Source organism: Manacus candei, unplaced genomic scaffold, assembly GCF_025592945.1.
Source record: "Manacus candei isolate 608988 ecotype Guabito, Panama unplaced genomic scaffold, ASM2559294v1 h1tg000049l, whole genome shotgun sequence".
Taxonomy (NCBI): Eukaryota; Metazoa; Chordata; class Aves; order Passeriformes; family Pipridae; genus Manacus; species Manacus candei.
In genome coordinates this window covers 496,713-511,955 of record NW_026138097.1, presented here as the reverse complement: position 1 = coordinate 511,955, position 15,243 = coordinate 496,713, and the positions used below count along the sequence as shown (strand labels likewise).

At 40.2% G+C, this 15,243-nt stretch overlaps 1 protein-coding gene across 5 annotated transcripts in view; it reads left to right on the top strand.

The window, feature by feature from the left end:
* Nucleotides 1-15,243, top strand: part of BLVRA (biliverdin reductase A) — a 38,925-nt gene that overhangs the window by 4,902 nt on the left and 18,780 nt on the right. Inside the window, exons 1-2 of one of the 5 annotated variants that reach the window (XM_051799438.1) lie at nt 1,155-1,280; nt 2,543-2,659. The exons of 1 other annotated variant lie outside the window; for it this stretch is intronic. Coding sequence is in view for 2 of the 4 variants with exons in the window: in XM_051799432.1 (XP_051655392.1) it covers nt 1,842-1,871 (30 nt within the window). In the remaining 2 variants the exon portion in view is untranslated. Of the gene's footprint in view, nt 1-1,133; nt 1,281-1,486; nt 1,872-2,542; nt 2,660-13,863; nt 14,038-15,243 lie in introns of those variants that run through there. 3 more of the 5 variants (XM_051799435.1, XM_051799432.1, XM_051799434.1) reach the window with 3 other exon arrangements.

Sequence of the window (15,243 nt, the reverse complement as noted above, 5' to 3'; positions counted from 1 at the left end):
CTAGGAAAATCTAGTGCTTAAGCACAGTATGTTGTGGGCCAGGAAGCAATCCCTGTAGAAAGGGAGGCAAACAGTCTTTAATAAGAGCTTGCCTAACATCTGGCCTGGGCTGTCCCAGCATCTGCTCTCTGTATACCTGCTGCTTGGGCAAAGCCAGGCAGAGAGTGATCTCTTTCCCACTCCCAATTTCCCAGTGTTGAAGCTCCCAATTTCCTGTGCACAGATTCATCCTGCAGTGTAAACCCTAGGGGATGCAGCTGGGCAGACACAAGCATTGCTGACGTAAAAGTGTCTGCAGGCCATCGCAATGAGTGGGCTCTGGGTAGTGCCTGGCTGGGGTTACAGTCCCACACGTGGGCTCGTTACCTGGTGTGCAATGTCAAATCACACACAGAGGCGATGTATGTCTATTTCTTTATTCTAGTTTGTGCAAAGTAGGGAGTTGGTGGTAACCCACAAAAGGCTAGCTTCCCCATCATCAGAACTTTACATTACTTATACGTTTTAGCAAACAAAATATCAGTATTCATTGTCTACAAGTTACATAGTGCTCTCATTAAGTAGTATTCTATATTCTATTGGTTCAATGATTCACCTCTTATACGAATTAGTCCTCATACTCGGTCTTCTCCTTCTTTTGAGTCGGTGGTTTCTAGAGTCGGTGTGGTGTGAGTCAGTGGCTGTGATTTCCCCCTGCCAAAATCCCTTTTACCCATTTAGCACTTTAGATTGTTGGCACTGTTTGTTCCTCCTTTGGACCCTGTCTTGGGTGTTCTGCCAAGAATCCTTGTGGTCTGTTAGTTCAGCATTCCATAGTGACTGATTTCAATAGATATATAATCCTAAGTTCTCTTTTTCCCTGTTCTTTTTCTGTGGATGCATTTACTGAGGCATATTGAGCATAGACAACGCCTTTTATTGATATGTAGTGTATCTATTTGGAAACCGTACGTCAGGGTGATGACCGCTGCGCGGGCTTAACTGGGGGTCTCGCACGGGTCCCCAGGGAGGTGTCACAGAATGACGCTGTGCCCCTTGGTAGCCACGTGCAGCTTTCTTGGTGTGTCCTAAGCAAAAGCTCCCCGCACCAGCTGCCTCTGGCTACAGCCCGCCCCTATGGAGCCTTATTGGATTCCTGGCCGAGGGGGTGTTGCTGCCGCGGCGGCGATAGGGCGTGCGGTCGGTGATATGCCGGAGCTGCGGAGCGTTGTGTAAGAGGGAGCTGCAGGGAGCAGTGGAGAATTACACAGGATCACGTTTCTCCTCTGTGATCTTACGAGGTTAGTGGCTATTACTTAATCCTTGCTAACTGTAATTAGGATTTGGATGCAGCGCTTTCGTCTTTTGTCCCCGCCCCCCGCAGCCCTCCTCAAGGTTGCTCGCTGCCGGCGGTCCCCCCTCGGTGGCGAAGGATTGGGGGAGTCCTGCGAGTCACGTTGCTCCAAAGACACCCACCACAGCAGAGGGAGAGGCCAGCGCTTGGGGAGGGGGGGTCACGGAGAGAAAGAATAAAAGGGACAAGTCTTTTGTTAGGAAGAATGTCCAGGGTGCGGTAAAAGAAGAGTATTAGCCTGTAAATGATGTGGAAGTAACCGATAAGCATCGTGGCGTGGCCAGGGCACTTCATGGTGAGAGTGTGAGAGGTCATATAAAGCCTTTCCTACAAAGTGGCTTCTGGGCTTGTTTTGAGAAGTGCTGAACTTCCTCCAAATCCTGTTAAAATCCATGTTTACTGCAGATGTTTGACACTCCCTTCTGAACCAGCAGCCTGTACCTCAGTTTACCCACGTGTAAACTGGGGATGAGAATATTTTCCTTTTGTAAAGGAACGAGGTGGGCACATGTTTCATGCAGCTTTTGGTGGGAGAAAGGTGATTCTTATGTTCTCAGATACAGTACAGAATCTGTGTGTAAAACGATGACACTTTATTAGTAATTACTTCATGCTCTTATCACAGCTATTGCCTATCTCTATCTTAAAAAAAAAAAAGAAAAAGATGCATCAAGTCTCAATCTATATACAGCGAAAAGACAAGCTCAGCCTTTATATACTTCCTGGCACCATGCTGAACTTCTGTGTTGGAGCTTGTTAAAAAAAGAAAACAACCAGCGTTAATTAGGGCAACAGTTTACTTAACTGATTTTGTGTGAAATAATTTTTATCCAATTCCTTGCATTGATTTGCCAAATTATTTTTTGTGGAGTGAGGATAGTCTTTCACCTGTTGGTTCTCTGATTACAGATGTGAACACAGAATGACACTGTGCCAAAAATCAATAACATAGTGTTTGAGCATCTTTCTGTCATTTGTGTCAATAAATGAGGGAATGAAGACAAATCTGTTTCAATAATGTAAATCCAAATTGCAGTTTAGTCTTTGCAAAATAAAGAGCAATAGGTTAATATTTTAAGTTATTTTAAGCATATATAAGAAAGCCTTAAAGTCTTACTAGAAACAGTCACAAGCAGTGCATGCCACTTAGATATTAAATAATTGATAGTGAAATATTACCAAATTATATATTTCTTCCCATTGGATCAGGGAACTTCCTCTGTACTGGAAGGCTGATGATTTTGGACTTGTGCTCCTGGATTTACATCCACATGGTCAACAAACTGTCCTCTCAGTTTCTTCAGACAGTGAACTAAGTTACTGTTAGTAAGTAACTGGAGTTTGTCAATGAAGTATGGTCTGTGTTATCCTTAAAGGAATAGCAATGCTTATTTTGTAGAGCTAAAAAAGCAGAATCAATCTTTGTAGTTTTCAACTTCTCATTCTTAGTGTCCTCATTATTTTCGAAATTATGCTAACTAGATGTTTCAATGCCCACTCCTCACAGCCCCTGAAAAAACCCAAGCCCAACAACCCAAAAATACCACCACATTCAGCTCTGAGAGACTTCATTTTAAAGGTCAAAGGACAGATTTTTTTTTTAAAATTTTTTTTTTTTTGTAATGAAGAACATCTGCTGTATCTACAGACTTTGAAAAGTAGGCTTAGCAGATGGGAACAGGACCACTTCGCTCTCTCCACTAAAAATGAACTGTCATGGTCAATACAAATGAAGATAAATGGATACATTAACTGACCAGTTTTCAAATTAAAATGGGAATCACTTTCTATGTTATGCTTTGGTGTCAAGACTTCAGTAAGATGGAAGACTGGAATGCACATTGGCATTTTTGCTTTTTAATGATGACTCTGAAATAACTTCAGCTTCATCCGTCTTGCAGAGAAGATATTGCACTGTATGTTGTGCAGATATGTTGTTGGAAGCTTCACTGGGTGTTTTCCATTACCACTGCTGCAGTCCATTGAAGCTCTGTCTGTGTTGCCATCCCTGGCTAGGTAAGCAGCAGTCAGGAGATAAAACTAAACCGAAGCTGGAAAGAAGTGGAGTAGATAACAGAAAGAGCTTGGATGGATATGATAAAGCAGTTTTTGCAGTGGGAGAACAATTCCCTGGAAAGGAATTTCTGTGTTTCAAAAGGTGATAGAGCAACATCAGCATATGCTGGACTGCAAATAACTTTTTCGCCTCTAATTTTCACACAACCGTAGATCTTTCTGAAACTTGCAGGTAGTGCTCAGTGTATTAAAATAACTTACATTATGCTTGTACTGTATGTTATTAAGCAAGACATCAAAAAGGTTGCTTCACTGAGGTGGGAGGGAATGGAGCTTAGGGAGGAAAAACAATCTAAAAGTCAAGACGCCAGCTTAATCCCATAGTTAAAGAAACCCCAAACCTCACTGGATGTATACATGTCATGTTGTAACTTAGTGGAACAAAGGTTGCTGAGGACCTATCCCCCTTCTTTGGAGCTTGCCTTGAACTATGGCAAGTGTTCTCTCGCCTGTAAGGCCTAATTGTTGGGCTTACATCTTGAAACTTTATAAAATAATTGTAATTATAATAAAAAATAAATATACATTTTACTTGTTTCTTCTCTACTAAGCAAAAGGAGCTTTGGCTTTTTATTTAACTGAACTTAAATATTCCCTAGACTGCAACCCAGACAGAGCTCTACTGTCTCATTAGAAAACATTGAAGAAAACACACCTGACTGGGAAAGATAATGAAATGCTTTCGCTAATCCTGTTCCTCCAGATGAGCACAATCCACCACTTTAACAACATGAGTTCAACAGTTAGCATAAACAAAGCAGGTTTTGGTTTTTTTTAATCTTCTTTCTTTTCAGTATACCATTATAAACCAGTTAGAAAGAGCCTGTTTGGGGCAACTAGTGTTCCTGTTGTGGTAACTATCCTAAATGCTAAATTAAAGGCTACACTGCATTGGCTAATAAAACAAACTCTCTTGGCTCAAGTAATGTTACCATGTTTATTAGCTTTCCCTTATAGCGAAAGGTATAGGCAAAAAGGTATATTTATTGTCTCGTCACTACCTTTGTTCTGTGAATGAGAGGAGAGGAAAGCTGTGGGAAAGAACACGGAATTATTAAATAATCCCTAAATTACAGAAAGAAAGAAAGAAGTTGTACAGGATGTGAGGGGTAAAATTGAGACCACAATTGTTCTAATTGAAATGCCATTCTTTGCTATGCTAGAAGCTGTAAAGCTTTGTGACCCTTTCTGTTGCTAGGGAGAGCAGCCCTTAGTCAGTATTTAGTGTCTTTTGTTGGCACCGACACAGATTAGCCACAGAAGACTGGTTAGTCTGTTATTTGGTGATGAACACAGAGACTGAGGTGGCTTGCTCATACTTGTCTTTGGAGTAATTTGCTAATTTTTCTCAGACGTAGCTGGAAGTGGGATCAGCAGGTTGGTATAGATCTCTCTGTGCCTAGTCTTGGTGACAGAAAATACACATGTATGAAGGACTGAGAATTTATTTTGTTTTTTGGTTGCCATTACATCAGATTCATAAAATTTGGATGGAGCAGGCAAATTAGCTCCTGGTTTGTGTCTTTTTTTTTTCTTTTTTTTTTTTTTTTTAATAAGTATGGAGTACTTGACTTTTCAGTTTGAGTATCCTGGAGTGCACTATCTGTAAGAAACAGTTCTGAGGTATCTGAGATCTTAGGTTCATCATCCAGAAATCAGCATAAGCGATCTCAGCAGCTGCTGAAAATGTTTGCTCTAGGAAACGTGTTTTTTGTTTGGCCTTTAGATTTTTTTAAATCTATTTTACATGTACTTACCTGCATAGTGAAGTGAGATAGCTATCCATGTATTTAGCCCAGTATTTACAAATTAAGGCAAACTGTCTGTTTTTATAAACCTGGCATCTGTAATGAGACCTTAAGAATGAGGGCTCTTGAAAAACTATTTTCAAAATAAATAGGTCATTTGCCTGACTCTGTTTAAAAATAGGAGTTTCCAATGCAGTCCTTCCTGTATAGGTCCTGGTGACAGTCATCCTGATCTAGTAATATTTGCAATATTGACACAATGAAGACATGGCGAAAGAACCATAAAAATAGCTGTATTATATGATAATATAAACAGGGTTTAAAGTGGCTGGTCCTCTGTTTTAGGGAAGATAAGAGCTTCACATCCTTTCTCCTCTTGCCCTTCAAGCAGGGAATGTGGCCATGTGATTCTCTGGCTGCTCTGAACCCAGTTTTTCTGTTAAGACTCCATCGAAGAGGATGCTGCTTTCTCAAGAGGGCAGAGATGAAGACCACAGTCTTTATTCCCTGGTGTCTTTAAAGAAGCCCTAATTTTGCACCAGGGATACGCATGAGGCACCTTGTTTCCCTGGTGGAAGGTCAGCAGTTTTTTTGTATTCATGTACTCAGATTGAGAGCACCTTTCAGAAACAACTGCTGGTCTGTTGCATGTTACCATCCCTGTCATTTGGCTGGTACCTTTTAGCATCAAATGGCATGTAATATCAGAAACAAAATGTTTTTAAAACACAGAAGGGAAAATCCTCCTATCCTAGATGCTGCTAAGTTATCAACTCCTAAGAAGCATGAAGGTGCTGATAACACCAGAGATTAATTTTCTTTTGGTTAAATGACTACTTAATGAGGCTTTAACTCTTCATCTTTTGCCTGTGGAATCTCATACTACTATGCTGACTGAGATGGCCTTTTTCATACAAAGAATCCTCATCAGCAGGGAGAACTCATGCAGTTGCCAAGTCACTCTCCATCATATTCAAAAAGTCATGGCAATCAGATGAAGTCCCTAGTGACAGGAAAAAGGAAACATCACACTTGCAGCAGGGGGATTGGACTAGAAGATCTTTAAATGTTTCTTTCAACCCAAACCATCTGTTGTTCTAACAAAGCAGATTCCTTTACAGTGTGCCCATTATTATTTTTAATTTACAGCTCCTACATTACCTTATTTTTGCTTATTGGCCTATCTGGAATAAACTTTCCTATTCCAGATTGTGGAACTAAAATCCATTGGGAGGAAAAAGCATCCAGCCTTACAGCAAGTGTAGTCAAATGTCTGTCTCACAAACCATTTTTGGGCCATTTTTTACTCTTTTTCTGACTCAATCCTAAACAGAGCCAATGGATCTGAGTGGTCTCAGAGGATTATTACAGATTACTACAGGCAGTTGTCATTCACATACTCTGAGCTGCTGAGGCTCCATTGCTGCCTTTATGTACACAAGTCTGACCATGGGAGGGAAGAACAGAGATTTAGTGTCCAATATCTAAGACAGGCATCTGTAAAACAATGACAGCTTACAGATGCCCATGTGTAGTGTTTGTGTTTATCATATTAGTGTAAGATGCCTTATGCTTTCCATTTCTAATAATAAAGAGATTGTTTGAAACTCATTTTATGGAGGGGCCACAGTCATGCCTGAGATGTGGATGGCTTAAATAATAGATAATAAACTTAAAAAGTTAACTTTCTTCCCAGAACCTCAAAATGCTTTCTTGGGTTGTGGTAGCAGAGAAGAAGGGATTTAGGTGGGTATTTTAAAAAGGAGCAAGGCTGAATAAAGCAATGATCAGGATTGCTGTTACATTTTAAAATTACTATTGGTGGCCACTCTCTTCAGAATGCAGTGACCTCTTTGGCTGTTTAAAGGAATGGTGCAGTTAAGGACGTGAACTTGAGTTGGGGTCAAATCTCGTCTCCAACAGTAACTGTTAAATCACTTCACCAAAATATTGTAGAAAAAGTGGGGTGGATATATTCTAGTAAAATCCGGTTAATAGAGAGAAATGTCTGCATTATGTTTCAAATGCAAGTATTGACTCTAAAAAATCTAGTGCTTCCATGATCCTGTTATTTTTCTACCTCTCTTACAAGGTATATTCGCCTCTTTCAGTGCCCCAAGTATTGTCTGCTCCTGAACCTTTGCAATAGCTGTTTTAGTTATTTCAAAGTTAGGTGCTTGTGCCGATTCTGTCTTTTATGGAATATTATCCGTTTGTTCAGCCACAGTTGTTATAAATAACGTAATAGTCCACACTGAGTGCATGAAGTTGGCAGAGGAAAGAAGAGGAGCGATACTGGATTCTTTTATCCCAATTGCATGGCCATGCTGGTTCTGAATGAGTTGTGTATTTAAAATACTCCTCTGAGCAGGCAGTCAGCTTCACTAAAACCTTCCAGCTCCACATCTTTGAAGGCATATTGTGAGGAATAAAGGGGAGCTGGGGGTGTTTAAGTCTATTACCCAGTTATAGTTATTTTTACATAAATTTTGGAGAGGGTCTTGAGTTTTTGTAAGCTCTGCCAGCAGCTTCACTGTCCCCAAACTGACAGAAGTTAACAAAGTATGTAGAATCTATGATGCCCTTAATATACTGGCACAATCCATCCTGTACCCTTCTCCAGGCTGTCCCTGCATGGACTCAATCATCAAGTCCGTTTATAGTTTTTGATGAGTTTTGTATTCATTACAGATTCATGTGCAGGAGCTGAAATGTATATCCATCTTTCACTTAACGTGTTTTAAATAATAGATAGTTTGGGAGTGGCTTGAGCCAAGTTGAATCTTCTACTTTGCTTGAAGTTGGACCTAACCTGATGGCAGTTTTCTAGGTCCTTTTGGAGACTTTTTGGAACGATAAATCTGGGGATTGTGAATCTGTAAAGAGGAAGACAGGAACCATTTTGTAGGTTGTCCTTTTTCTTGTTTATCAAGCCCAAGACTGAGCACGTCAGGCTCTAGCTTGGCATGCTTGAAGGATCAGGTTTAGACATGCTCAGAGATGACTGACTGTACAGGCAAATCAAACCTAGTGATAATTTAGCCATGTTCTTGGCATATAAAACTACATCTCTGCTCACAGAGATTGCAGTGTTTGATGTGGGTAGACCTAAGAATTGGAAGAGGAGACGTGGCGTTTGCTTCTGCATTGTGTTCAGTTATACACAAAGAAAGCATTGTTTTTCCTAAAACACTTAGCATGGAACCTTATGTGTAATTGCAGTACTGTGGGAAATATGCTTTTACAGGTTTTCTGTAACCTTAAATTTTTTTTTTTATTATTTCATTTTCTTATCAGGTTTTAGGTAGGATACCAAATACCCCCCTCTAGTGGCTGATACTTCAGTAAAGGTGTTTTGCTTTTTTGGGACAATTATAACAGATGAATAGCACATCAGGACTTCTTGACTGCTAAAGCACATTGATTTACAGACTAACTCTTCATGAGAGAGAGGCTGGCCTATCTCATTCTTGAGTGTTGTGTTGCCCAGTAACATGAAAAATACTGAGCTCTAAAGTTAGGAGTGAATAACCTCAATTGTTAATCTTCATTCAAAAGCTTCTCCTTTTCCCTAGTCTTGAGCAATGTCTGACATTGGTAGATTTCCAAAATGTAATATGAATGGAGAGAAACCATTGCATTTTTCAGGCCTTACTATGGAGTTGTAGACTTGATAAAATGGCAGAGGTGTTAGAGCATGATTTTTAAAAATAGAACATTATGCAAAACTTTATCAATTTCCTAAGTTGTCTCAATCTAGTTATTAAAAAAAAAAACACTTTATCTTACTCTCAATTTATTTTAGAAGGGTGAAAATATTTTTTACTGCTGGATAGAGGATGAGAAAGCTAAAAAAGTATGCTTATCTGACTAGCTGAATTTCGTGTATATTGTCTGCTCTGAAGAGAGTATGGGGCAGGCCTCTGGTGTTATAAGTTGCTATCATACTAACGATGCTGGCAGAGGGTTTCATCAGCCATGGTAAGCAATATCTTTATGGTGACTGCAGCGTGTAGCAGGAGTGCTTTTTTTGCTTGGGGAATTCTCAAAATAGGTCAGCCTGTTACAGATCTGGGATGCAGTGACCTTTAGTGGACCGGAAGATAGGTATCATCTATTGGGTTGAGTCCATAAAGATATTAATGGAACATACTTGTAGCTGGATATGTGTTTTGTTCTTGTGCCTACTAATATTACAGTAAACAGCAAGAGCTCTTATTTCTTAATGGGCTCGTAGGAGTATTCTCATTGAGATCAATGGGATTACTTGCGATTAAAGCTAAGCATGCATATAATTCCTTTTAGGTTTCGAGTTTCAGATTAATTTAACAGCAAGAGAAGGGAAAGAAGAAATCTCTTTTTGTGTTATGCATTATAGGGCACTGTTTTATATAGATATTTCAATACAAACTTTAGTTACAGTCATATTTTCTACGTGTCTGTTCTGTGTGGGATTTCCTACAGAGAAGAAGAGAGGTTGTAGTAATACCTACTTCTTACATTGCACTTATTGTCAGTAGGTCTGAGAATGCTCTACAGAGAGAGAGGTTTCTGCTGTTCTGGAACTGGGAGGACTGATGAGGAAAGGGGGTGTGATTTGCTTGCTTTAGGTCACCCGGTAAACTTCTCAGAGAAAGTAAGAATACAGCCTGGAAATATGGGTTTCCTGCATCTGCCCAGCACAGCTCTGCGTTCTTTAGGCCCTCTGAAGAAGTAAGAGCTTGTAGAAAGGAGTGCAGTAATTGGCAGGAAAATTCAGGGGCAGATGTAATAATTAAGAAAATATTTCAGAACATTTTTCCATAATTGTTCATCATCACTTCCAGTTGTATTACAACAAAAGGTTGGAAGCCTCTTTGGCATTAGAGTTTACCTGCAAAGTACTTGTGAATCCATCAGGTGATGTGGAGAAGCCTCTTCTCTCAGTAGGTGATACAGCAAAAACAAAATGAGCAGCATGAAGGAGGGAAGGAAATGGGCTGAGATTCTCGGGCATGTCTCAGCTCCCTGCCCTCGTGATTAGCTCTGAGTAAAGTTTCCCCAGAAATGCAGGTATGGATAAGTAGTCCTCCAGTCATTGTTTTTACCAGAATATGAAAAGCTCTCAAAAAAAAAAAAAAAAGTGTAAGAGTCAGCACAAAACAATAATATCTTTGTATGAAATAGATGTTCAAGCAGAGTCTCAGCTATTAGTGTTCAGACACTTAGCTGTGCAGACACTTTACGCTGGGGGCTTTATTGCTCTGCAGGGAAGCCAGGAAACATGGTTCATGGTCCACAGGGACCTGGCAGAGTTCAACTTTGTGATAGCTCTAGTGTTTTATGTGGGTGTTAAATCAAAAAAAAGTGGTGGAGGATGTGTCTCATACCTTTTTTTTTTTTTTTTTTCCTTTTTGAGTTAGAACCGTTTTTAGCTTTACAGGGGTTATTTTCTCAGGCACAGATTGGGACTGTAGCAATAATATTGTTTGATCTCATGGAAAATTAGGATCTGTGAATTGCTGATAGCTCCAAAACATAGCTCATTGTCCTGAATAGACTTTACTCCAAAGTAATTGGCTTGTTGCTTGTTAAAACACTCTTCTCTTCTTCTATCACTGGCTTTCAAAAAATGTTATAGCACATTAAAGCCTGAAATAAATTTTGGGGGCGTTTTTTTGTCTCTCTTTGTTTTAGGCATGTGCTAATTAGCCACATACAAGCAGCCTTTTGGTTAAAAAGTAGCTGTGATGAGGCTGCAGTTTTGTGCAATTGTTTATTTACCCACCAGAAGTTTCACGAGACTTTCTGAAATTCACTCCAGAATAGTTCCTGGAAAATTACCACTATAAGTAAGGGTTTGCTTTTTTTTTTTTTTTAATGGGAATATTTTTATAAAATAAAAAGTGGAGTCCTTCATGAGTCCTTCCTCTTAATTTTCAGGTGCCCCAAAGCAGGCTCAGTTCTTTCCTGGATAGTTTCAGCCTTAGCAATGTAGGTATATCAAAATGTAATTTGACTCTCAGTTTTAAACAAAATGACCTATCTCAAAAGTGTTATTTGCCTTTGTTTTTCCTTTGCATATTAGCAACCAAATCTGAACCCCAAAGGGTGAATACAGACAAGGGAACAGGATGAAATGGTCATTCATACCCATGCATGTCCCTCACAGAACTTCTGTTTCAGTCCTCCACAGGGTGGAATATATCACATATTAAAACCAGATCTTCAGGTTATTCTTTCAGTACTTCTCATGGTGTTATATTACTTTCATGAGATGGTTTTGCTTCAATTATGGAGTTGCAGGCTGTGGAAAGCAGCCCTACTGAGATGGGAGTCAGAACCACTGCAGACTCTGGAGTTAGCAGATTTAGCTTGCAGAACTATGTTCTAACAAAAGTTTTCCTTCTGCTCAGATATTAATGCTGGAGACAGCGTATCTGGTACAAGTGCAGTCCTTTATTATCAACGATCCACTGTGTAGACTAAAGGTGCTTGTTTGGCAGCTGTAACACAGCATCTGGCCATATCTCAATATAACTATATCAACTTCAGCTTTGGCAGCCAGGGAAAACTATAATTTAATTGGTGAACCTGCATAAAAATGTGAAACAATGCACGTGTATTGTTCAAATGGCATTTAAAATGCGGGAAGAAAAGTCCCCTCTGGCTCTTTCCACAGTGGTGCCAGTCAGGATGAGAGACTTTTCCACCGGCAAACCTGTGTAAGAGTTGGTGCCTTAAAGTTATAACTCATTCAGCAGAGCCTGTGTGCCTGCCAAGAGACTGTGGCCTGGGTTTTGATAGCCTGAAAGATGGGCAGGAGAGATGAAGAGGTGCTGGCAAGCATTGACATTTAAGGCAGTAACAAACAGCTTTCAAGGAAAATGTACATGGTTGCTCTACAACTTCTAAGTGCTGCTGTTTTCCTCTGAAATGTGGAAACTGTAAATGGTCTTGTCAGGTTTTCAAGACAAATTCTGACTTTATGTTCAATTAATGTTTTGAAGAGAAGTAACAGAGCGTTGGCGGTTGCCTTCCTGTCTGTCTCTTTCTTGCAGAACACTTTACTTTTCTCTTTCTGTATTGCAGCAAATGCAGAGCAAAAACAATCCAGCATTTTGGCATTCAAACAATAATTTTCTTTGCCTTCATTTTTGCTTTGCCTTTTTTTTCAAGTCCTGCCTTTAGTGAGGATTCGTGAGGCCCGGGCTGGGTCTACTTCCAGCAGGTCCTTCAGTACATGCAGAGGTTAAAGTGCCTAAATGGTTTCCTGCAGAACAAAGGGTATTTATGCGTCTGAATAGGCTGCTAAATTGGAGCATTTGTGAATTTTTTCATACAAAAACCCCAACACTAACAGAAGCCACTCTGTTCAGCTTCTGCTTTCCCTGCTCCAGGCAGATGTTTCTTGCTAAGAGTAGACAATGAGAGTAAGATGTGATGGCACAGGCTGTATCATGTACCAACAACCTTGAGTACAGCATCTTCCACTTCTCTGGGTATTTGAAATCAGTGAGTTAGGTCTGAAAGGAATTTCAAATTTTCAACTTGTTGACTTTACAGTGACTACTGCTGTCTGTCTGGTGTTCCCCTGAAAATTTCTGTTGAGGTTCTGCAACCCTCATCTCGGAGTTTCACTGCAGTAACAGGGAAAACATTTTGGAGGATGTCTAATCCACAAGGCTATTCAAAGGGAGCTCTGGCAAACTTCCTCAGTCCAGCCTGGTTTATATTAGAAGAAAAGATCAGGCGGAATCCAACAGCCTGAAAGGGGCGAGACTTCGTATGACCCCTGGTCAGTATTTAGGCTGAAAACATATTTCCAGTCAGCACATGCATGCAGAACACACATGTACGCCATGTATATGCATATGTACATGGTCAGTCACAAATCACAGAGCACTCACAGAAACACAGACAGCACCAGCAGTCTCATCTTGTCCCCTTTCTGACTGAGCAAGCTGAAGGTCTGCTAAGTGAGAATATGTAAGTGAGAATATATGTGTATAAGGTGGATCCCTCCAGCAGCCAGGCTCAAACACTCATGGTTCAACTTTTGACTATGCAAAAGTGAACTAACCTTGACAACAGTTTTTTCAGATTAAGTACTCATCTGTGAGGTTTCTGTTACTCTTAAGATATGTGTGGCACTTGAAGTAGCACACATAAAATGACCCAGATGGCAGTGCTTCAGGAAAGCCTCCTGCATCAGTGTTATTTGTGACATGAACTACATGTTATTATATGTGACATGAACTACAAAATATTTTGATTTCTGATGTGAGTCACTCATTCATATCTGTGGGAACAAGACTGTGAAAACTGCAGGGAAAATGCATGAGGCTTACTGAAATTCTTTATATATCATGAGAGAAGGTACCCGTTCTCATTCTGTAATGTCTAAGTATGCCATGAAAAATTTTATTGAAAAAGAAATTGTTCTTAAGTTCTGCCTTTTATCCTGCCTCTCCACGGACTTTGCATTGCCTTAGTGATGTTGCACAAAACAGAGGTAAGCCTCACTTCCCTTAAGCTTACCTCAGTAAGTGTAAACAGTTCTAAGATGTAGAGGCTGAAGTCCCAGTGTGATTGCATGGGGAGGAACACGCTTGCTGGGTGACTGATCCCTTTGGACATACTCCGTTGTTTGCTTTGCTGCTGAATATTCTTGTTTCATTGCCAAATTTTGCAAGAATGTTTGGGTATTGAGCAATTTTTGTTTTTTTTTTTACTTCGAGTAGCCTAGATCTACTGCAGGAAATACACAGCAGAAGCACAGAAAGCTCAAGAGCAGAGGAGTGATGGGACAATGATATATCAGTGTAGGATAAATGATCCTCTTCAGCTGAATGCCTTTCTCATCTCTGCCTCTGTGTCATGCAGGGCTCGTCTGCATTGGTAAGAGGAGCCACTTGTGCTGGCTGTCAGTGGGGAAGAGCTCCCACTGCATTTGGCAGCCTCCATCCCCCCTATCCTACTTAAGAGGGCACCCCAGCAGAGCTGGCAGGCCTGCCTGCAACCTGGCCAGGGCAGGTCTTGCTGGAGTGTGGGAGGCATTCCCCACTCACAGTGTGTGAGCATGAAGGTCATCTTTTTCTAATCTTCTCACCAGTGCCTTTGCTTTTGTACAGCCCATTAGAAAAGGGTGGGAAAAATGCTTTTGGACACTGGCTGATGTACTGTTATATCACTTATGGTACTTTTTTTTTTTCAGTATGATGGGAGCCAAAGTCCAGCAGCCTTGAAAATGCCTCTGAAATCTTTTTTGTCAAAGCTTTAGCCGAGGTCACTGATAGTAAGAAAAAAGCAAGAAAGGCAGGCACAGCAGTTTATGATTTGGGCTTCCTACTTCCTCATTTTTTTGCTTGAAAGATAACTGTAGCTGTTATCCTCATGTAAATGTTTGAAATAAGGAGTAAATTTTTATATATTCATCAGATGAGTATTCTCTATTCTGCTCTCACCTGGTTTGTAACAGTTCTGAAAAACATCTAATTTACTTTTCTCCCTGAGCAGCTGCAGATTTTGTTGTGTGAGCAAAATAAAGGTAATAAAAAGTGGCAGAAGGGATGCAAGCATAGCAATTTTTCTGTTAGCTATGTGTATAAGCAATTGTTCTGTAATATACATTTAGTAGCTGTCTCTTTCAGTATGGATACAGTATTAGCCTCCAAACCCTTAACCACCCTTGACTTGGACCAAATGACTGGTTGCTATGGCAACAGGTTGCATAGTAATAGGTTTTGTTCTTAGTATGAAATAATCTTGCTTATCTTAAATATTACTTTTGAGGAGGTCAGAAGGTGTTCATCGTATGAAGCTAGGAAAGTTTTTTTTCAAAAGAGAGGCAAAAATATTGATATTCAGCAACCTGAGCATCTACAGAGAGATGTTCTTTGTTCATTGAAGAAGGTAGTCAGCTCCCCCACTTTATCCACTTTGTTGAAGCAGAGGTCAGCAGTTTACCAGCAAAAAAAAGCAGTTCTTGGAAACGAGATGATTTTAGGAGGTTCAGTGGAATTTGTTTGCTGTATGACTCCAACTCCCAATCCTGCTGAAGGCAATAGGCAAATATTAACAGCTTAACACTCTATTAACCTTGGA